Consider the following 23976-nt stretch of genomic DNA (forward strand, 5'->3'; position numbering starts at 1 on the left):
AAGAACCCTAATTCTCTGTAGAAATGCTGTGACTACCATGTTGGCACTGTCAGTTGACATATCCTGCATATCCATGGAGAATGCCCTTTCCACTTCCCAGGTAGTGTGAGTCTCCAATCTCTGCCAGAAATCTTTAAAACAGGGGTGGCCAACCAGCATCTCCTGAGCTGCATGCGGCTCTTAAATGCACTAATTGTGGCTTGCAAGTGAAATCCTTCCATCTACGGCCAACCATGTCTGTGATTTTCCCCCGTCATGCCAGCCAGTTCGTGGGGAAGTTGTAGGTTTACAACTACAATTGCGTGCGTGTATGAGAGAAAGAGGAGAGCCTGCGTAGATGTACAAGAGAAAGAGGGAGAAAGCACCTTTGTGCACTGAGAAGGGAGATGATCGCAGCATGCAGCTGCCTTCCCATCTGCCTCCTCTCTCATCTGGCAATCCCCAGACCCTGAACCAGAACACGGGGCCTGACAAGCCAAACTCAGGAACAATAGGCCACTGTGGAGTCCATCCTGCAGCAGCTGAAGACAAAAGTGGTAGGCCACCATGAAGCTTATGTGTGAGCACAAGAGAAAGAGATCCTGCATGAGAGAAAGAGAGACGGAGATCCTGCGTGCGTGTACAAGAGAAAGAGGGAGAAAGCACCTTCTTGCATGCGAGGGAGAGAGCATCTGTGTGCATGTATGAGGAGAGAGAACCTGTGTGTGAGGCACCTACATGTGTATATGAGCGAGTCTGCGACTGGATATGAAAGAATTCATGCGTGTGAATGTGAAAGCGAGCCTGCCTGTGAATGACAGCAAGGATGCAGGTGTATGAGAAAGCCTGTGTGCTTCAGCCTGAGTGTGATCCTGCATAAGAGGGGAGAGCCTGTGAATATGAGAGCAAATGTGTGCGCGTGACAGGTGAGTGTGCATGCGTGCATGAGAGAGTGTATGTGAGAATAAAATGTGTAAGAGCGTGTGAGAGAGAGAGAGAGAGAGAGAAATTTGTGGCATCCTTCCCCCCCGCAATCCACAAAAATCTCAGGATGACTAAAAATGAAGAGATCCCAAATATGGACAGCAGGAGATTATTTAATCCTTAGTTTTAATTTTTGTGTTTTATTTCATGTATTTTCTGTTTTGAAATATTTATTGGTATTTGGATAATATTAGAACAAACATGAGTTTTTAATTTTTGGATGTTCTATTTGCTGGCTGTTTTGACATTTATTCTTTTTATTATGATTTTAATATTATGAATGTTTTATATCTCTTGATTTTGTTGTTTGATGTTTTGTGAGGCATGTTTCTGTTTTTCCATTGTTGCATTGCATAATATTGAGCTGGTTGCATTTTCCAGTTCAGTTTTTGTCAGCATGTTTCCATTCTTTGTCTGTGTGTTCTGTATATACGGACCACCAGCATCTCATGAGCACTGAGAGGAAAGAATCATCTTGATGGTGGCTGAAGAGAATCTGTTCATGTTGCTTTGGGAAATTTTAGAATTTTAAGTTTAGGGGAAAGGTAAAAATATTGGGACATGTTCTTTAGTGTGTGTGTTTGTTTAAAAAAAAAAAAGGTAAGCCAAAAGGTAGATAAAAGCTTAGAGTTTGTGTGTTTGTCTTCAGCTAAGATTCCAAATTATCCCTGTTAACTGAAAAGCAAACTTAATACAAACAAAAAACACACTTTGAAATGTCTGTATGCCAATGTCAGAAATGTAAGAAGATGGGAGAATTAGAGTGTATAGCAGTGAATGATGAGATAGATTTAACTGACATCTCAGAAACATGGTGGAAGAAGGACCCTACCGCAATCAAGCCTCTCCCGAGTCTAATATCCATTGAGAGACCTCACTGCACAATGTAAATAATATCCACAAAGAGACATTACTGCACAATGTAAATAACCCACCTCTGTAAAGATTATATTATTCTTGTCTATTCCTGTCTCCTTCCTCCCCCAGTTTCAACAATCCTGTTATAATGTAACTTTTTTGCTTCCTCTGCACTGGTTAAAAGAACAAAGTTATTGCACCCTCTGTTATTTGTAAACCGGCATATGATTGTATCATAAATGCCAGTATAGAAAAGCTATAAATAAATAAATAAATAGATAAAAAATAAATAAATCTGTGATAGTGCCATACCAGGGTACAAACAATATTGCAATGATAGGGAGGGAACAACTCGGGGGGGGGGGGGGGGGGGGCACTTTATGTCCAGGATGTCAGAGTCCAACAAGGATAAGGATCCTAAAATAGACTAAATGCACAATACATTCTTTATGGGTAGAAATCCCATATATGTCAGGGAAGAGTATAGCGATAGGAGTATGCTACCGTCCACATGGTCAAGATGCTGAGACGGCCAATGAAATGCTAAAAGAAATTAGGGTAACTAACCAAATTGGTAATGCAGTAATAATGGGAGATTTCAATTACCCCAATATTGACTGGGTAAATGTAACACCAGGACATGATCTCTTTAGCAAGTTCAAGGATGGAATAATGACAGCTTTATATGGAGCAATTGGTTAAGAACATGCCATACTGGGTCAGACCAAGGGTCCATCAAGCCCAATTTTTAGTGGAACACCGGATTTGGGGTGTATGAGATAGATGCTCCATCTATCTCATACAGCACAAGTTCTCTCAGACTCACTCTCTTCTTGTGGCTGGCAGCAGATTATCTCTGCGCCAATGCATAAGAAAGGCCACTGTCTCAATTTGGTTTTTGTTAATAATGATGTTTTTTCTCTGGATGATGTTGGTGTCTCTGTTCGTGAAATCCCATGGAGTGATCATTTGCTTCTCACTCACTTCTAACAAAAAACCTATGCTGTCCCACGAAAAGTCCACAATTATGAAGCGAGGTCATATTGACCCCGAAAAGCTAGCATCAGAAGTTTTACCATTATTAGAAAAGAACTCCTGTGAATCACCTAATGAATATTTGCAGCTTTGGAACACCTCACTAACTTTCACCCTTGATAGACTCATACCTATGAGGGCTTTCATAAAGAAGAGAAAAAATTGCCCATGGTTTAACAATTCTCTCCAAAAAAATAAATGTAAACTGTTGGTATCCAACTCAAAGTAATAAGCTTATATTTAATTTTCATCTTTCAGCTTCTCAAGATGCCATTCATGCTGAAAAAAAGCATACGTTTACTCTAAACTTGCTACTTCTTTCAATAATCCCAAACAGATTATCAACCCTCATTCATGTTTCTCCATTATTAAACATGAAAGAGACATTCACACTATACTTCAATGAAAAGGTTATGACAGAGAAACTTTTCAGAATTCTCCCAACAATATACTTGATTTTATTGCAGATAGCCCCATTTGGAAAAAATTTGATCCAGTTTCAGAAATAGATACTATTCATATCATTGATAGTATGAATTCTTCCTCCAGTCCCCTCAATCCTTGTTCTACAATTTTACTGAAAATGATTTAAGACTGAAACAGCTTCCTTCATTTCTAACTTTATTAATTCATCTTTAAAATATAGAGCCCAGGCTCATTGAAATAGGCCTCAGTTTGCCCTTTTAGCAAGAAAACCTAGGCTAACTCAAAATTACTTTCTATTGGCCCATTTATTCACTACTGTATCTATCCAAAATTTTAGAAATGGTCATACTTTGCCAACTTAGCGATTATCTTGATTCCAGCAATATACCAAATTCTCTTGGGTTTGTGGGCTCTGTTCTGTCCTAGTTCATTGCATATCTTACTAACAGGGTGCAGCAAGTTAAAATTGGTTCTCATATCTCATCTTGGATCCCTTTCAGCTCTTTACCTTCAGTTGCTTTAACACCCAACATCTTTATGCCATATCTTGGCCAGCCTTGGTGTATACTATAAGTTCTATGCTGATGATATCCAGTTTCTTTCTTCTTAAAGACTCACGGGCACTGACAGAAGAATTTCTCCTGTCTCAATTATTTAAAGCTTGCTCAATGAAAATAAACTCTCTCTCAAAGTCATGAAAACTAAACTTATTCTGTTATCCTGTTTCCCAATTTCCAACATTCCTGAACATACTCTTTTCAATAATCAAATCCTTACTCTTTCCCAAAATGTTCGTAATCTTGGTGTCACTATTGATCCTGCTCTTTCTATGCAAGATGATATTAAAACTGTCACTCAATCTTCCTTTCATAAATTACTTCTACTATGGAACTTGAAACCTCTTCTTGATCCTAGCGATTTTCGTTCTGTCCTACAATGTCTTCTTTTCTCAGGCATTGCCCTATTGTAAGTCTCTTCTTATTAACCTCCTAGCCTATGTGATTAGTTCTCTCCAAATCATACACCTAACAGGAGCCCCCATATGCAACACTATTTCTCGAGCTTTAGAGTCCTTCCATTGGCTTCCAGTTTCATACTGAATCCAGTACAAGTTTGACTGTGAATAATCACAGCTTTCACAACATCCATTCCCCTTGGATTGCATCTGTATTAAAAATTCATATCCGGGGCAAGATGGCTGCCAGATAGGATGCGAGTGAATCAAGCGCTGCATCCTCTTTCCTCAAAAACCTTTGAATAACCTAATACTGCATACCAAACGTAAGGGGAAGATTCGGGGAGCAATTTCTAGCTCATCCGCAATGGATTCCCTTCAGAGGCGCATCGAGGGCTTCTTCGCGGGAGCTGCTGAAACACCCGAAGGGCTGGTCGCTGGGGGGACAACGGAGGAGCAAATGCTGTCCCCCCGACCCTGGATGTTACGCTTAGTCCGGGTGAGCAGATGCGACCAATGCATCTGGCATCGATTGAGGAGCCTGTAGGAACAACGACGACTCAGAGCAAACTGTATCTCGAGCTCTTGGAGGAGACACGGGGAAACCCTGGTACAGGGGGAAAAGGAGAGCTTTCCCCCGAGTCATGGAACAGGAACCTGGCCCCACAGGAGGTAGAAGCCAAGGACAACCTCCCTTACCATCTGGGAGTGATTCAATGCATACGGCAGGTCCAAGGGAGGTGAGGAATATCCAGATTCAGTGAATATAAATCTCGGCCCTACAGAGGAAATAACTTTGGGAAACGTTTGGCTAGCTCTAAAAGCAATTGAAAAATCCTTAAAAGTAATTGCTCAGCCGACAATGGAAGCAAAAAACCAGACAGTAATTAATAATAATCTAAACTGAACTTTCAATCTTAAAATAGAAAATCATGAACAAAAAATGCAAAAAATGGAAGATATTCAACAAAATCTTATACAATCAGAAGAAATGAATGCGAAAAGATTGGAAAGGATTGAAAATAATTAGAGAATGCTGAACTTAAGAGTAATAAACTTTCCTATAGTTCATATGATAGCACCAATAGAACTATTTAAAATGTATATGAAAGAAATCCTGAAAATACCTAAATACAGCATTGCCAGTTTTTACCAAGGCATATTACCTCCCTCAATCGGGTCCTGAAGTTGAAGAGAGGCATGTTTCCCCTATGAATATTACTGATTTGTTAGAATGGTCTGTTGATACTAAAATTAAAAATAGGAAGGTGATGTTGGTAACATTTGCCTTCATATCTGAACAGAATCATGTATTGAAACTATTTTTGAGAAATAGATTAGCCTCCTTTGGCGCCCAAATCTGGATATACCCTGACAGAATTAAGCAAACACAGCTGTGTAGAAAACAGTTCTCAGCAATGAGAGAAAGGGTTCTTAGTCTGGGGGCCTGATATATACTGAAATAACCTAGTAAATGCTGTATTCAATATTTAAATAACTATGCATTTTTTGAGCCAAATCAACTGAAGGAGTTTCTGCTAGGTCACTCACAAGTGACTCTCAGGGATAGATCGACTATTAGTTAAGAGCAAAAGCTCACCTATCTTATACCTTTTATCTGAATGTATGTTGCTTTCGCTTAGAATTTGTTTGCCCCCGAAATCTTATATTTAGGGACAGAATCTTTTATTAAGAAATGTACTTCAATTGTTATTTTGATGTATGCAAAGATATAATTATAATAAGGATTATGTAATTCTTTCTATTTGGAATATAATTACATGTAACTATGTGAAATTCAAAACTAAAAAAAAAAAATTCATATCCATTCTAGATCACAGAGATCCTCCAGTCAGGGTTTACTAGATATTCCATCCCCAAAAGCAGCCCATCTTGATGAAACAAAAGAACATGCTTTCTTCTCCGCTGGCCCCCTTCGGAATACTCTTCCGAAAGAAATTAGAAAACTTCATGAAACAAAATTCTTTTAAAAAGCCTCTAAATACACCTTTTCCAGAAAGTATTCCTGAATCAGTTTAGTGACAAGATAACTCCTGGCTCCGTTATGATATTCAGTCCATTTAATTGATTATGTCGTCATTTTTTGCCTTTTAAAATTGTTCTTTTGTTTGGTGTCCCCCGCCTGAACATAGGAAAGGCGGGTAACAAATGTTTAAAAAAAAAAAAAAAAGATTTGTGACCTATCATTAAAATCATCCATTGTACCTGAAGACTGGAAGCTAGCCAATGTAGCCAGATTTTTAAAAAGGGCTCCAGAAGTGATCTGGAAAACTATAGATTGGTGAGCCTGACTTCATTGCTGGGAAAAATTGTGGAAACAGGTATGAAGAATAAAATCACAAAACATATAGACATGATTTAATGGGAGACAGCCAGCAGGGATTTACCTAAAAGATGTTTTGCCTCATAAATCTGCTACATTTTTTTTGAAGGTATGAATAAGCATGTGGGTAAAGGCGAACCAGTAGATGTGGTGTATTTGGATTTTCAGAAGGCGTTTGACAAAGTCCCTCATGAGAGGCTTCTAAGAAAACTAAAAAGTCATGAAATAGGAGGCCATGTCCTTTTCTGGATTGCAAAATTGTTAAAAGACAGGAAAGAATAGGATTAAATGGTCTGTTTTTACAGTGGGAAAAGTTAACAGTGGAGTGCCTCGGGGATCTGTACTTGGACCAGTGCTTTTTAATATATTTATAAATGATCTGGAAAGAAGTACGATGAGTGAAGTGATCAAATTTGCAGATGACAAATTATTCAGAGTAATTAAATCATAAGATTGTTATAAATTGCAGGAGAACCTTGCAAGACTATTTATTTCTCATTTCTTTAATACTAGAAGATTGATGTCCATATGGCAGATGAAATATAACGTGGACAAGTGCAAGGTGATGTATATAGAGAAAAATAACCCATGCTTTAGCTACATGATGTAAGGTTCCATTTTAGAAATTATCACCAAAGAAAAAGATCTGGGCAACATAGCAGATATTACATTGAAATCGGCTCAGTGTGCTGTGGCAGTCAAAAAATAAGCAATGCTAGGAATTATTAGGAAGGGACTGGCAAATAAAATGGAGGATGTCATAATGCCTCCGTATCACTCAATGGTTAGACCGCATCTTGAATACTGTGTGCAATTCTGGTTGCTGCATCTCAAAAAAGAAACAGTTGTGCTGGAAAAACTACAAAGAAGGGTGATCAAAATGATAAAGGGAATGGAATGGCTCCCCTATGAGGAAAGGCTAAAGAGGTTAGGACTGTTCAGTTTGGAGAAGAGACTGCTGAGGGGAGATATGATAGAAGTTTACAAAGTCATGAAAGGACTTGGACGGGTAAAAGTGAAATAGTTATTTACTCTTTTGGATAATACAAGGACTAGGGCACATACCATGAAGCTAGCAAGAAGCACATTTAAAACAAATCTAAGAAAATTCTTTCACTCAACACACAATTAAGCTTTGGAATTCATTGTCAGAGGACATGGTTAAGGCAACTAGTGAGGCTGGGTTTAAAAATGGTTTGAATAAGATCTTGGAGAAGTCCATATGCACGTCATATTGCGGTTGCTCTGTATTTCTTCTCTGTACTTTGTTTGATTCCCCCCCCCCGTTTTTCAGTCCCTGTTATAATGTACTTTCAAACCTGCTGTTCAAATGTAAACTGGTATGATGTCCACACTAATACCGGTATAAAAAATGGCTTTAAATAAATAAATAACTGCTATCAATAGGGAATAGCCATTGCTTGTTGCCGGCATTAGTAGCATGGCATCTATTTAATGTTTGGGTACTTGCCAGGTACTTGTGACTTGGATTGGCCACTGTTGGAGACAGAATACTGGGCTTGATGGACCCTTGGTCTGACCCAGTATGGCATCTCTTATATTCTTATGCATTGGCTGTGGCATTAGCGAGTCTCCTGAGTGTGTGGGTGTCGAGAAGGGATAGGGGGCCGTTGCACTGTGGAAGGGCTCGCAGCAAGCAAGAACTTTATATAGCACGGCAGGAGGCATTCACCGAGTGGGCACATAACAGCAGAATGTGTCTCTCTTTGTAATTGAGGGAAATGTGACTATGTTTGTGTATATCTGTGAGAGAGTTGACCTTTTATTTTGGGCAAGGAGGGGAGCAATCCATCTTCCTTTCGTCCCCCCAGCTCGTGAAATACATGGCGGCTCTCTGTCTCAGTGAATTCTGGTTTTGTGGCTCCTGACATGTGAAAGTTTGTCCACCTCTGCCGTAAAGTATCTCTGCAAGACTCTGTTAGATACAAAGTACTGTCCAGGCAGCCTTTAAAATGAAGGTACTTTCAGTAGTCATTAACAAACAGTAACATCTTCTCTATCATATTAATTAATTTGGCAAATACAGTTCAAGAAGCCAGTTAGAGGACAATTTATCTGGCTAAAGTTAGCAGGAAACCTCGTCCAGAATATTCAGTGGGATATCCCTTAATAAAGTTATCTGGCTAACTTTAAACCAAACCGGCCAGCTTTTGAATATGGCCGGTTAGGTCTAAACTTATGTGGATAAAGGTAGTTTACTCCTGGGGGAATTCTGTGCTACTGCGGAATACAGAATTTGTGCAGAATTCCTCCTTCCTGCAGATTTCCTCCCTCACCTCACAAATTTCCTCCCTCACCGGAAGACTATTCAAAACCGGAAGGACAGCGGCCATCGCGGGACAGGCAGAAAATAGCAGAAGAGACCCTGGCGTGCCACGAACGGAGCTCGTCCCGCAGCACACGCTCCATTCGCGGCGAAGATGAAGGCCTGGCGTGCCGTTCGTGGCGAAAAGGGAAGGCCCCTGTGTGCCGCGATCGGCACGCCCGAGCCTTCATCTTCGCCGCAAACAGAGCGTGTGCCGTGAATGGCGCGCCGGGCCTTCATCTTCGCCGCGAACGGCGTGGGTCCTGCGGCATGCCGGTGAGAGAGAATGTGTGTCGGGGAGGGGAGGGTGTGAGAAAGCATGGGGGGGATGCCGGTGAGAGAGAATGTGTGTGTGTGTGTGAGGTGAGGGGGTGGTGACAGAGCATGGTTGGTAAGAGGGTGGTGGGGAGGGTGTGAGAGAGCGGGTGGGGGGATGCTTGAGTGTGGGTTTCAGAGAGAGGGAGCCTATATGAGGGGAGGGGGATGCCGGTTAGAGAGAATGTGTGGGGGGAGTGCGAGAGACAGCTTGGTTGGTAAGAGGGGGAGTGCGGGGGATGCTTGAGTGTGGGTTTCAGAGAGGGAGCCTATATGAGGGGATATGTATGTGTGTGTGTGTGTGTGTGTGTGCGCGCGCGAGACAGTGAGGGAGCCTGTTTGAGGATGTGTGTATGTGGAAGGGACACTCTTACAGTGAATTTCTAGGGAAATTGAGCTCAAAATATTTAAAATTCTGCAACTTTAAGTAATAACTTTTTTCCTTAATAATTTAAAATGTAATTACTTAAAGAGTGTCATGTAAATTGTGTTATTTTGCCCAATATAAAGTTTGCAGAATTTTCAGTTTTTGTGCACAGAATTCCCCCAGGAGTAGTAGTTGGATAAGCAGCCTCTTAACTGGATATCTTCAAAAGCTATCCAGTTAAGCGACCATCCTATACCCAAAAAGGGATCACCATGGGACCCTGGCCTACCTCCCCACCCCCCATCTTGAATGTTAATTCCGTTCTGCTCCAGATGCTGCCCCCACCCCAGTCCTTCAAAACATAAATCCCAGCGGCAGGCCTCCCTCCCTCTTATCCTGGGAAAAAAAAACTGTTGCCAAATTGTGAGAAGTTGTCACTCTCCTACCCCGCCCCCCCATGATGCCATTCACACCACATCCCCAAGGTCTCCCAGCCACCCAGTGCCTTCAAATGTTGAGATTACTACCTGATAATCTCCTTTTCCATAGTGTAGACAGATGGACTCAGAACGAATGGGATAGTATCCGCGTGCTAGCAGTTGGAGTCGGATCTGACGTCAGCACGGGGGTATATATATCCCCACAGGAAGAGTAGCAACTCAGTAATCTTCCTTGCAAAAGCTGTTATGGATATGTGTACTGACGCTCAGTGAAAAGTGAAAACAGGATTCCCCTGACCGATCGATAGGAGCTGGAGACTGCCAGCATTCACAACCGGAAGGCGTTGACACCTGGTAGAGTGTACGCTCTTATGGAAATAGATGACATGGCTTACCTTGAATCTGTGAAACCCATGTACACAGGCAGCTGGGCGGGATGCTGAGTCCATCTGTCTACACTAAGGAAAACGAGATTATCAGGTAGTAATCTCAACATTTCCTGGCGTGTAGCCAGATGGACTCAGAACGAATGGGATGTACAAAAGCTTTACTCCCAGCCTGGGCGGGAGGCTGCCTGAGGACCACGTAGTACCGCCCTCGCAAATGCTGAGTCCTCCCTAGCCTGGACATCCAGACGGTAGAACCTGGAAAAGGTATGGAGGGAGGACCATGTCGCCGCTTTACATATTTCTGCAGGTGACAGCATCCTGGATTCCGCCCAGGATGCCGCTTGCGCTCTGGTAGAATGAGCCTTGACCGGTAGAGACGGAGACTTCCCAGCCTCTACGTAAGCTGCTCTGATAACTTCTTTAATCCAGCGGGCGATGGTGGGCCGCGAGGCCGCTTCACCTTGCTTCTTCCCGCTGTGCAGGACGAACAGATGGTCCATCTTTCGTAGTTGTTGTGTCACTTCCAGATATCTGGGCAGTAATCTGCCAATGTCGAGATGGCGCAATAAACGCCCGTCTTCAGATTTCTTCAAACCTGCCGTGGTAGGCAAGGATATAGTCTGATTAAGGTGAAACTGTGAAACCACTTTAGGTAAAAAGGAGGGAACCGTGCGAAGATGGATAGCCTCTGGAGTGATTCGCAGAAAGGGATCACGGCAAGACAGTGCTTGTAGCTCTGAGATGCGGTGTGCTGAACAGACAGCCAGCAAGAACACCATCTTCAAGGTGAGAGACCGGAGAGACAGGCCACGAAGGGGTCTGAAGGTAGATCCCGCAAGGAAATCCAAAACAAGGTTGAGGTTCCATAAGGGCACAGGCCACTTCAGTGGCGGACGAATATGCTTGATTCCCTGCAGGAAGCGAGAAACATCCGGGTGCTTGGCGATGGTCTTGCCATCCCTCCTGGGACCATAGCAAGACAGCGCAGCCACCTGAACTTTGATGGAGCTGAGGGAGAGACCCTTCTGAAGTCCATCCTGCAGGAAATCCAACACAATAGGGATTGTGGTCGCATGTGGATTGGTGCCGTGAGTGTCGCACCATGCCTCAAATACTCTCCAGATCCTTACGTAGGTGAGGGACGTGGAAAACTTACGAGCTCGGAGGAGTGTATCTATCACGGGCTCCGAATAACCTCTTTTCTTCAGTCTAGCCCTCTCAATGGCCAGACCGTAAGAGAGAATTGAGCTGGATCCTCGTGGAGGATGGGGCCTTGACGTAGAAGGTCCCGGAGAGGAGGCAGGGGAAGAGGTTCCCCTGCCAGTAGTCTTCTCATGTCTGCGTACCAGGGTCTTCTTGGCCAGTCTGGTGCCACTAGAAGAACTAGGCCCCGGTGTTTCTGAATCTTGTGGATGATGGCACCCAGCAGAGGCCACGGAGGAAAGGCGTATAGCAGAGTCCCTGGAGGCCACGGCTGGACCAGGGCATCGATTCCGTGTGAGAACGGGTCGCGCTTGCGGCTGAAGTATCTGGGTACTTGAGCATTGGACTTGTCCGCCAGTAAATCCATGTCCGGAATCCCCCAGTGATCCACAATCATCTGGAAGGCTGTGGATGACAGCTGCCACTCTCCCGGGTTTAGACTTTCTCTGCTGAGGAAGTCTGCCGTGGTGTTGTCCTTCCCGGCAATGTGGACGGCGGAGATGTCCTGCAGATTCGCTTCTGTCCAGGCCATCAGTGAGGCGATCTCCAGAGATACCTGTCGACTTCTGATTCCGCCTTGACGGTTGATGTATGCCACTGTGGTGGCGTTGTCGGACATCACTCTGACTGCTCTGTTCTGCAGTCTGTGAGCAAATCGCAGACATGCCAATCGGACTGCCCGAGCCTCTAGGCGGTTGATGTTCCACGCTGACTCTTCTCTGTTCCACCGCCCTTGTGCGGTAAGTCCTTTGCAGTGGGCACCCCAGCCGCTCAGGCTGGCATCCATGGTGAGCAGAGTCCACGTGGGAGAGGACATCTTCGACCCTCTGCTCATGTGGCTGGGCTGCAACCACCACCGTAACTGGGTCCGTACTCTGGCAGGCAGAGGCAGGTGCGTGGAATAGTTCCGTAGACGGGGACTCCAGCGAGAGAGCAGGGAGTGTTGTAGAGGTCTCATATGGGCCCGTGCCCAAGGTACCACTTTCCAGGGTGGATGCCATGAGACCAAGAACCTGCAGGTAATCCCAAGCCATGGGCCGACTGGTTCCCATCAAGTATTGAATACGCGTCTGAAGTTTCAACCTTCTCTTGGTAGTGAGACTGACTGTGTCTGCCTGCGTGTCGAACTGTACTCCCAGGTATTCCAGTGACTGGGAAGGCTGTAGGCAACTCTTGCTGAGGTTGATTACCCAGCCCAAGCTTTCCAGGAGGGCGATCACTCTGTCAGTTGTCCGATAGCTCTCCTCTCGTGATTTCGCCCTGATCAGCCAATCGTCTAGGTAGGGATGGACCAGAATTCCTTCCCGCCTGAGCGCTGCTGCTACCACGACGACCACCTTGGTGAAGGTCTGCGGTGACGTGGCCAACCCGAAGGGCAGAGCCCAGAATTGGAAGTGGCGTCCTAAAACCTTGAAGCGTAGGTAGCGCTGCTGATCTGGATGGATCGGGATGTGCAGGTATGCCTCTGACAGGTCTAATGCCGTGAGGAATTCTCCTGGCTGTACTGCGACCTTGACGGAGCGCAGAGTCTCCATGCGAAACCTCGGGACCCGTAAGTATTGATTGACGGACTTGAGGTCCAGGACAGGCCGAAAGGTGCCCCCTTTCTTGGGCACCATGAAATAAATAGAATAGTGTCCAGAATTCACTTCCCAGGCAGGTACTGGGATGATGGCTTTCAAGGACAGGAGCCTCGCCAGGGTAGCTTCCACTGCTGCCTTCTTGTGTATGGGACATGAAGATTCCACAAACTTGTCCGGAGGGAGATGATGAAAGTCCAGATAATACCCCTCTCGGATGATGGCGAGGACCCACTGGTCCGACGTAATCTCGACCCATCTGGGGTAGAAGAGGGTTAACCTGCCCCCTATGGCTCCGTCCCCCAGATGAATCGGCGGAACTTCATTGGGAGGCACGGCCGGGACCCGAGCCCGGGCCTGATCCCCTCTTGCGCTGCTTGGTCCGAAAGGCCTGATTCCTGGCCTGAGGACGCGGCGCCTGATAGCGACTCCTGTAAGGAATGAAGCGCTGTGAACCCGCCCCTGGAGGGCCTTGGAAAGGCGCACTGACTCCTTCGGAACAGATCTTCCGGCAGTCTAGGCACTGGAGAGGCGCCCCATGTACTGGCCAGTTTATCCAGGTCGCTGCCAAAGAGGAAAGAGCCCTTAAAGGGCAATCTGGTGAGGCGTGTCTTTGAAGGCGCATCAGCTGACCATCTCCGGATCCAGAGCTGCCTCCTGGCGGCTACGGAGGATGAGATCCCCTTAGCAGTTGTCCGGACCAGGTCTGAAGCAGCATCCGTGAGGAACGAAAGAGCGGACTCCATGTCAGCTGCTGGAGCATTGTTCCTGACCTGTGACAAACAGGCACGCGTCACCACTGTGCAGCAGGTTGCAATCCGCAAAGAGAGAGCTGCCACCTCAAAGGTCTGTTTCAGAATGGCGTCCAGTCGCCGGTCGTGAGGCTCCTTGAGGGCCGTCCCCCCTTCAACTGGAATAGTAGTGCGCTTGACCACAGCGCTAATCAAGGCGTCCACCTGAGGACACGCCAGCAGGTCCTGGATAGCCGGTGCCAATGGGTACATGCCCGTCAGGGCCCGGTCCCCTTTGAAGGAAGCCGCTGGTGCCGCCCATTCTAAATCTATCAGTTGTTGTGCTGCTTGCAAGAATGGAAAATGGCGGGCTGTAGGACGAAGACCTTCCAGCAGAGGGTTCTGCGCAGAGGGTACCGTAGCGCTGGGACCTGTAATATCCAACTCCACCAAACACTGCGACACCAGGTCGGAGAGATCCTCTTTAGGGAAGAACCGCCTCATGGTTCTATATGGTTCAGTCCCTGGGGGAAGTTCCCCTTCGTCCGGGAGTTCGGACTCGTCCGGTGAAAACTCCTGGTCTGACTGATCGGGGCTGTCCAGCGGCGGGAGGTCCCGCTCACGATAAGGGCGTGAGGGTCCAGGAACAGGATCCGCAGGAGCTGCCACCGCAGCAGCCGCCGCAGTCGCGGCCACCGCAGGAACAGCAAGAACAGCAGGGCCTGGACGGGAAGCCGTTTGCATCTGGACAAAAGCATGAATCCCCTTAAAGAGATCCACCCAGGAAATTGAAGCAGCCTCTAATCGCCGGGGTACAAGATCCCCCGGGATTCCCGATTGGTCGAGACTGCCCATTAAATCCGGGGTAGCCGCTGGGGAACTGTCAGCAAATCGCGGCTGAGACTGGTCCTGGCCCGAGGGTCCCACGGCCTCCTCACATTGGGCACATAGGGAGTCTGGCTCTTCACTGTGCGTGGCTCGCAGCTGGCATGCAGAGCAGAGGCCAAGGGCTTTAATGCCGGAGGCAGGCGGCACCCCCACTGAAGACGCTGAGGCGTTCTGTTCCATTGAAAGTATGCGCTGGATGAAAGCGGCCACAATATATGCTTAATACAACAGGCGCACAATGATATGCGGCAGCAATCTGCGCTTAATACAACAGGCGCTCAATGATATGCGGTAGCAATCTGCGCGTAATACAACAGGCGCCCAAATGCGATACGGCAGCAATCTGCGCTTAATACAACAGGCGCTCAATGATATGCGATAGCAATATGCGCTTAATACAAGAGGCGCTCAATAATATGCGGCAGCAATATGCGCTTAATACAACAGGTGCTTAAGAACGCTAAGTGATATATCATACGCTCTCCGTAATAGGCGGTCATGAATACACGCCCAATAGTGTCCAACAGGCTCTCAGCAATAAGCGGTTAGCAATACACGCTCAATGGCATTTAATATGCGCTCAGTAATATACAGGCAGCAATACAGCCGCAATGGCATTCAATATGCGCTCAGCAATATGCGGTTAGCAATACCCGCTCAATGGCATGCAATATGCGCTTAACCATATACAGGCAGCAATACACTCTTAATGGTATTCAATATGCGCTCAGCAATATGCAGTTAGCAATACCCGCTGAATGGCCTTCAATATGCTCTCAGCAATATGCGGTTAGTAATACACGCTTAATGGCATGCAATATGCACTCAGCAATAGGCGGTTGGCAACATCAGTGTAACCTGCGTACAATAATCAGGTCAATATACGCACAAGGAGGAATAGAGCTGCGCCCGTTTCGGGCGCCCTACCTGATCGAGGCCCACAAAATGGCGCCCTCCTTGGCGTGCCACGCCGCCAATCCTCGATTCCTTCGGAGACCAAAAAGAAGATGTACGCCTCACCTGATCCTCGGCACTTCCCGGCTGGAACCCGGGCGGTCTCCGGCTGCGGGGAGAGCGGGTAAGTACCTTCACCACCGCGATTGAGGATATGCACCCGCTACCTCGTCCACGCCGGGATCGAGGCGCCTCGAAAGCTTCACCCGAGCCTCGCCCGGGGCTATGTCCCTGCCGCGGTTCGGCCGGACTGAGGACTTAACTCACCGGGGGATCACGGAAATCACCCCGGGCAACTCTACGGGGGGAGGGACCTTAGGGTATCACAGCAGGAGTGCGGGGCTCAATGGTTTTGTAGAAATTAGAAAGTAGAACCTAGAAATATAAGAAGAAAGAAAATTAAAGTAGCTTTGGAAAGCATGCTCAGCGAGCGTGAAGGCACTCCAAACTGCTTTGGAGACGGAAATTACTGAGTTGCTACGCTTCCTGTGGGGATATATATACCCCCGTGCTGACGTCAGATCCGTCTCCAACTGCTAGCACGCGGATACTATCCCATTCGTTCTGAGTCCATCTGGCTACACGCCAGGAAATTGGCCTTTATGTGGCCTGGAATTGCAATCTTTGGCAATACTGGGTGCTTGCAGCATAGCTCTTAGCAGCTGTGCTTGAAGCATGAGGTATCAGCATAAACTTAATAGGCCATCTTTTGAAGATATCCAGTTAAATGGATGCTTGCCTGGTCACACAAAACCACATAACTGTAGACCTGCTCAGAAGCAGGTTATTCTTGAAAACTGGCTGGATAACTAAGTTATGCCCTAGAACTCCTTTTTTTTTTTTTTTTATCTGGCTAGATAAGGGGATGAATATCCCAAACCTTGTCATTTAGACAGATAACTAAATTATCTGTTTAAACGGCTTTTGAATATTGACCTCCCAAGGTTTTGTGCTATTGTAGAACTATCCTAAATATCTTATTAAATTTTATTCAGTACATAAAAGTTATTCTAATTTCAATTTTTCTTTTAATTTGTAAGAAATAATAAAGGAAAATGAACACAAAGGTAGACTAATTTTCTTAAGCTTGTATGGCGTTAGGTTCTATAACATGGGAAGAATTCAGATCTGAGGCAGAGAAGCCAGGTGTGATTAAATTTTATTTATTTATTTATTTAGAGTTTTTCTATACCGGCATTCGTGATTAGAAACCACATCATGCCGGTTTATATACAACAAGGGATGTGAACAAAAAACGGAACATAAACAAGTGCAAAGAGATCAGAAATAACATTACAACAAGGGTCTTAAAACTGGGAAGAGAGATAGAATAAGAAAGCCGAGCAGTTAGGATTAAATTATTTACATTATATTGTGAAGTCTCTTATACAAGTTGCTATCTCTTATAAAATTGCTATCAATTATAAAATTGATAGCAATTTAATAAAAGATGACACCCTTTTGCTTGTTAAGGACAGCTCTGAAAGTGTGAGTTACTTATGGCAATACTCTGGAAACATCTAATTAGCAGATAGGAAATTTCTCTTTATGGTCATACAGAGTAGAAAGAGGTGACAGTCCTAATTGTATGCACTGCCCAATCTCAATAGGAATGTCAGATATTTAGAATTCCAATGACCTTTATTGATTTGAGAGCTTCACTTATAGCTTATTTTTAGATTGTTAAAGTTCAAAGTACAGATTAATCTTGAAAAACACTACTCACCTATTCCAGAGATCGTCGTCTTCTCCACCCCAACCCCAGAAAGCATTAGGAAATCCATTGATCTTTCGAAACTGCTTCACAGTCAGTCCACTCACACCACCAAAGAACTCACTGTATGGAAGGCTAAAAATGCAACAGGCAACTTATTTTTATTTTTACATCATGTTGAGCTAGTAAGCTCTAAACTATAATTTCTTTGTTTTTTTGGAAAAAGGATCACTTATGAATGATGCAACCAAACATCAAAATAAATTTGTGAATAGGTAGAAGTGTATCATATGTGGCTACGGCACTGAAATCTGAGATGCTGGTCCCTTACTATAATCGTTTAGCAGCTGGGCTGGACGGTTATGCTGACAGCTTATGCTTCTAGCATGGCTATTTAGAGTGACGCTGGAAGCATCAGGGATCACAGCATCCTGCAATCCTGGACTATATAAAGGACCATTTTCAAGTACTGGATGGGTGGAAGACTTGGGGGGGGGTTGGAGAGTGGCAAGATAACTTTTTTTTTATTATTATTTTCCTGGGGAGGGAAGGAGGAAAGACTGGAGGCCCAGTGCTGAGATTTTTGTTTAGGTGGTGTTTGGGGGATGGATCTCGGTCAGCAGATATTTGTTAAATTCGAGATGACCATGGGGGGTGGAAATCACACTGGGAGGCCCGCAGTGAAATTTATTTTATAGTAATGCCACTTAACCAGATATCTTTGGAAGACATCTTGTAACTGGCTGGTTAGATGGATAACTTAACTCCTCCCAGGAATGCACCCAGAATGCCTTTTTTCAGACTAGATTTTAGCTGGATAAGGACTTCTGTTTAAAGTCTAGCTGGATAAGTGGCTCAATATTCAAAATCTTGATATCTAGATGGATAATCTATGAGTTATCAGTCTAAATAACTTTGAATACTGACCTCACAAAGAATTAGCATAGTATTAAGCGCCAATACATAAGAACATGAACAATAATGAGCCTACAGCTTAAACCTCCAAGATAAATAAGCATGGTTTTCAAATGCTAGAACTCAAAATGTTATAAAATCTGGGGTCGGCGCACGCAAGGGGGTGCACACGCCGAGCCCTAGGGGAGCCCCGATGGCTTTCCCTGTTTCCTCCAAGGCTGCTCCGAAATCGGAATGGCCTCGGAGGGAACTTTTCTTCTGCTCCCCCCCCCCACCTTCCCCTCCCTTTCCCTATCTAACCCACCCCCCAGCCCTACCTAAATCCCCCCCCCCCCCACCTTATTTCATTTTTTACGCCTGCCGATCTTGCCCACGCTGGCCGGCTGCCGACGCACCATTTCCCGGCACAGCCCCTGTGCCGGAGGCCTCAGTCCCGCCCCCAGACCGGCACAACGCCCACGCCTCCTTCCCACCCCTTTTTCAAAACCCCGGGACATATGCGCATCCCGGGGCTTGTGTGCGCCGCCGAGCCTATGCAAAATAGGGTCAGCGCGCAGGGGGGATTTTAAAGGGTTATGCGCGTAACCCTTTGAAAGTCTACCCCTATATATCTAAAATTTAAAATATTTGTTATGATATGCAAATACTTCAAAATAGTTACCATATTTGTCCAGGTTGTTCAAAGCATATCTCCCAACCCAGACATTGTATTCAATTGCCATCACTTTGAGGTACCTACAGTAAAGCAAATGTTGCTTACCTGTAACAGGTGTTCTCACAGGACAGCAGGATGTTAGTCCTCACATATGGGGTGACATCACAGGATGGAGCCCAATCACGGAACACTTGTCAAAGTTTCTAGAACTTTGACCGGCCCCTACTGGGCATGCCCAGCATGGCACTAACCCTGCAGCCAGTAGGGGTCCCCCCTTCAGTCTTGTTTAAAAAGCTACAGGAAGTGCCGAAAAATAAAATAAGAAACGTAATGAACCCAACACCGTGGGGCGGCGGGCGGGTTTCGTGAGGACTAACATCCTGCTGTCCTGTGAGAACACCTGTTACAGATAAGCAACATTTGCTTTCTCACAGGACAAGCAGGATGGTAATCCTCACATATGGGTGAGTACCGAGCTGAGGATGTCCGAGTATGCACCAAATGTACCCAAGACGTGCAACAAGCACAATTCGGGTGGAATTTGGCCTAGGGCATCCTGATGTTGGTGTTGGTACATCAAGTTGTGAATACATCAAGTTGGTGTTGGTACATCAAGTTGTGAATAGGTTACGCAGGACAGATTGGCCGAAGATGGAATCTTGCCTTCCGGCTTTGTCCAAGCAAGAGTGGGCTCTAATGGTATGGAGAGAACTCCAGGTGGCAGCCCTGCAAATGTCAGGAAGCGGCACCGATCGCAGGTGTGCTACTGAAGTCGCCATGGCCCTCACAGAGTGTGCTTTAACACGGTCTCGAAGTGGAATGCCTGCTTGCTGATAGCAAAAGGATATGCAGTCCGCTAATCAGGAGGAGAGAGTCTGCTTACCCACAGGCTGCCCTAATTTGGTGGAATGGAAAGAGACAAACAATTAAGTGCTTTTCCTATGGGCAGCTGTACAGTCTAGGTAGAACGCTAGAGCCCGTTTACAGTCAAGTGTATGCAGAGCCTGCTCTCCTGGATTGGAATGGGGCCTGGGAAAAAAGGTAGGTAGTATAATGGATTGATTGAGATGAAACTCTGACACTACCTTAAGCAAAAACTTAGGGTGAGTGCGGAGTATTGCCTGGTCTTGCAGAAGTTTAGTGTAAGGCGGATGGGTGACTAAGGCCTGTAACTCACTAACTCTGCGAGCTGAAGTGATTGCCAAAAGGAAAATCACTTTCCAGGTGAGATAGTGAAGTTAACAGGAATGGAGAGGCTCGAATGGTGGTTTCATGAGCCTTCCTAAAACCAGGTGAGGTCCCAAGGGGCCGGAGGATGCAGTGGAAGTTTGACATGAAGCAAGCCCATCAGAAAACGTGTTACAAGGGGTTGTACTGATATAGGAACATCCAACACCTTTATGGAAGGCGGCCACAGCACTAACATGCATTCTGATGGAGGAAGTTTTTAGACCTGACTCAGACAAGTGCCAGAGATAGTCCAGAAACTTCGTAATTGGACAGGTAAAGGGGTCAAGGGATTGAGAAGAGCACCATGATGGAAACCTGTTCCATTTGTAAGAATAAGATTTTCTCGTGGAAGGCTCACGTGAAGCAATCAGGACACGGGAAACTGATTCAGAAAGGTTAAGTGGCTGAAGGATTAAACTTTCAACATCCATGGCGTCAGGGACAAGGCTTGCATATTGGGGTGGCGCAGGCACCCGGCGTTTTGTGTAATCAGAAGCGGGTCCTTTCCCAAGGGAATGTGCCTGCGAATGGAGAGATCCTGAAGTATTGGAAACCACACTTGGCGAGGCCAGTGAAGTGCTATCAGGATCATGGTTCCATTGTCCTGACGTAACTTCACTAGAGTCTTCGAGAGAAGTGGAAGTGGAAGGAAGGCATATAAAAGACCTGTCGCCCACGAGAGGGAGAACGTATCTCTTGGTTGTGAATGAGAGCGCAAAAGTTCTGTACTTTGCGTTTTTGACATGTTGCAAAGAGATTTATATGAGGGTAACCCCATTCTTGGAAGATAAGAGTCCGCCACTACGGGGTTTAGAGATCACTCGTGCGGTTGAAAGGAGCGACTTAGCTTGTCTGCCAACATATTGTCCACTCCCGGCAAGTAGGTGGCCCTGAGGTACATCGAGTGGGAGAGGGCCTCCGCCCATATCTGCGCAGCTTCCAGACACAGAAGGTAGGAGCCCATCCCTCCCTGTTTGTTGATGTACCACATGGTCACCTGATTGTCCGTCTGAATCAGGATGACCTGATTGGACAGGCGATCCTGAAAAACCCTGAGAGCATATCTGATTGCTCACAGCTCCAGGAAATTGATTTGGTGTTTGGTTTCCTCTGGAGACTAACTTCCTTGTGTCTGCAGATTGGCCACATGGGCTCCCCAACCAAGATTGGAAGCATCGGTGGTGAGAATTATTTGAGGGTCTGGAGGTTGGAAGGGCATGCCTTGGAGGAGATTGATCTGATTTTTCCACCAGGCGAGAGACTGATGGAGTGAGTCGATGATGTGGACAATGGTCGACAGGGGCTGAATGCATTGAGTCCATTGTCACCTTAGAGTCCACTGCATGACGCTCATGGCTAGGCGGGCCATTGGGGTGACCTGAACTGAGGACGCCATGTGTTCCAGTAGGATGAGAAAGTGGTGTGCAGTCGTATAGTGCTGAGACTGCAGCTGATGTGCAAGAGAGATGAGAGTGAGAGCTCGTTGTCGAGGTAGAAAAGCTTTTGCCTGCAAGGTGTCCTAGTCTGCCCCTATGAATGATAAGGTTTGAGATGGGACTAAGTAGGATTTGTCGTAGTTGATGAGAAATCCTAGCGAAATCAGGGTGTGTAAGGTAAGATGCAGGGATGACAGAGCAGTCGTCCCTGCATGATCAACCAATCATCTAGATAGGGGTAGACGTGAACACCTTGAGTCCTGAGGCAGGCTGCAACTACTAGGGGACATTTCGTGAAGACTCGTGGTGCAGACGCGAGGCAGAATGGATGCACTCGGTACTGATAGTGCTTGGGGCCTACCAGAAATCTCAAGTATTTGCGATGAGATGGAGTTATCGCAATATGAGTGTATGCGTCCTGGAGGTCTAGAAAGCAGAACCAGTCTCCTTTTTGCAGAAGAGGAAGGAGGGAACCCAAGGTTACCATCTTGAACTTTTTTCGTTGGAGGTTCTTGTTGAGGGAACGTAGGTCCAGAATTGGACGAACGCCTCCTGATTTTTTGGGGATTAGAAAGTACCCGGAAAAGAATCCTAGCCCTCATTGGGAAGAGGGTACTGGTTCTATTGCTCTGGACTGGAGGAGGAGGGAGACCTCCTGTTCCAGAAGTGGTGAGTGGTCGGATGTTCCCCACGTCAGCCAAGGTGGGGAGTCTGGTGGGATGGAGAGAAAGTTCAGGTGATAACCATGAGAGATTATGGCGAGGACCCACTGGTCTGAGGTGATTGTGTGCCACTTGTTGTGGAAATGGCACAATCGACCTCCCACTGGTATCTGAGGCAGTGGAAGCTGGCTGCTGCTCTCTATGCAGGAGTCAAAAACCAGAAGCAGGGCCCGGCTGAGGAGCTGCTTATGGCTTTTGTTTTCGTGTCCGACAAGAATGGGCCTTATGGAAAGGACTCATGGAACGAATCCTAGAAGGTGGTGGATAGAACTTCTTTGGACGGAAGAATGACTTTTTAGTATCCTTTCTGAATGGCTGTTTGGAGGCATAATCAGAAGGCATCAGAGAGAGCTGTCTCAGGGTCTCCTGATGGTCCTTGAGTTCCGCCACCGTTCGTTGAATCTGTTCGCCGAACAGATTGTCCCCCATACAGGGCAGGTCGGACAATCTATCCTGTACTTCAGGGCGAAGGTCCGAAGATTTGAGCCAGGCCCATCTTCTCGCCGAGATAGCAGCGCAGATACCCTGGTAGCAGTGTCAAAGATATCGTAAGATGATCTTATCTCATGCTTGCCCGCCTCAAACCCTTTATTTACTAGGATTTGAAGCTGTTCCTGGACTTGCTGCGGCAGGGACTCTGCAAAGTCCTGTATCTACTTGAATAAGACCCTGTTGTACTGGGTTATATACAGCTGGTAAGAGGCAATCCGAGAGATGAGGATTGAGCCCTGGAAGACCCGGCATCCAATGGCATCTAGAAATTTTTGCTCCTTGCCAGGGAGAAAGGAAGAATGAGGCTTTGCTCTCTTTTGGGCAGATTCCACAACGACAGAGTGATGATCCAATTGAGATTTTTGAAAACCTGGGGCTGTCTGTACCAAATAAGTGGTGTCAGCCTTCCTGTTGACTGGAGCAACAGAGCCAGGGTGTTCCCAGTTCTTTTTGAGGAGATCCAGAAGAATTTGGTGAATGGGGATGGAGGTTATTTCCTTGGGAGCATCCAGGAATTGCAACAACTCCATCATTTGGTGCCTGTCATCGTGCTCGGTCTGTAATTGACAATATTCTAACTAATATGGATAAAAAACAACCTCACCTCCTTATTCTTTTAGATCTCGCTGCGGCCTTTGACACTGTCAACCATTCATCTTTATTACAAGGTCTGATAGACATAGGCATTAAGGGAACAGTACTCAGCTGGTTCAAGTCCTTCCTGGTTAATAGACAATTCAAGGTAAAGATAAACAACAAAGAATCACACCCGGTCCCAGCAAATCAAGGAGTCCCTCAAGGTTCCTCCCTCTCTCCAACCCTTTTCAACATTTACCTTCTCCCTCTCTGTCGACTTCTTAAAAATCTAAACCTAACACACTACATTTACACGGATGACATCCAAATACTCATCCCAATCTCAGAATCCCTACACAAAACCTTGATTCACTGGAATAATTGCTTGCAACTAATCAATCATCTTCTATCCAGTCTCAGCCTCATTCTCAACAACAACAAAACAGAGATCTTAATTATCAA

At 45.9% G+C, this 23976-nt stretch overlaps 1 protein-coding gene across 3 annotated transcripts in view; it reads right to left on the minus strand.

Annotated features, from left to right (window-relative positions):
* Nucleotides 1-23976, minus strand: part of B4GALT6 (beta-1,4-galactosyltransferase 6) — a 256834-nt gene that overhangs the window by 4912 nt on the left and 227946 nt on the right. For 2 of the 3 annotated variants that reach the window (XM_029591178.1, XM_029591179.1), the window contains one exon: nucleotides 17501-17623. In XM_029591178.1, the coding sequence (XP_029447038.1) occupies nucleotides 17501-17623 (123 nt within the window). Of the gene's footprint in view, nucleotides 1-14917; nucleotides 16150-17500; nucleotides 17624-23976 lie in introns of those variants that run through there. The other variant, XM_029591180.1, reaches the window with a different exon arrangement.

This window comes from Rhinatrema bivittatum, chromosome 2, assembly GCF_901001135.1.
Source record: "Rhinatrema bivittatum chromosome 2, aRhiBiv1.1, whole genome shotgun sequence".
NCBI lineage: Eukaryota > Metazoa > Chordata > Amphibia > Gymnophiona > Rhinatrematidae > Rhinatrema > Rhinatrema bivittatum.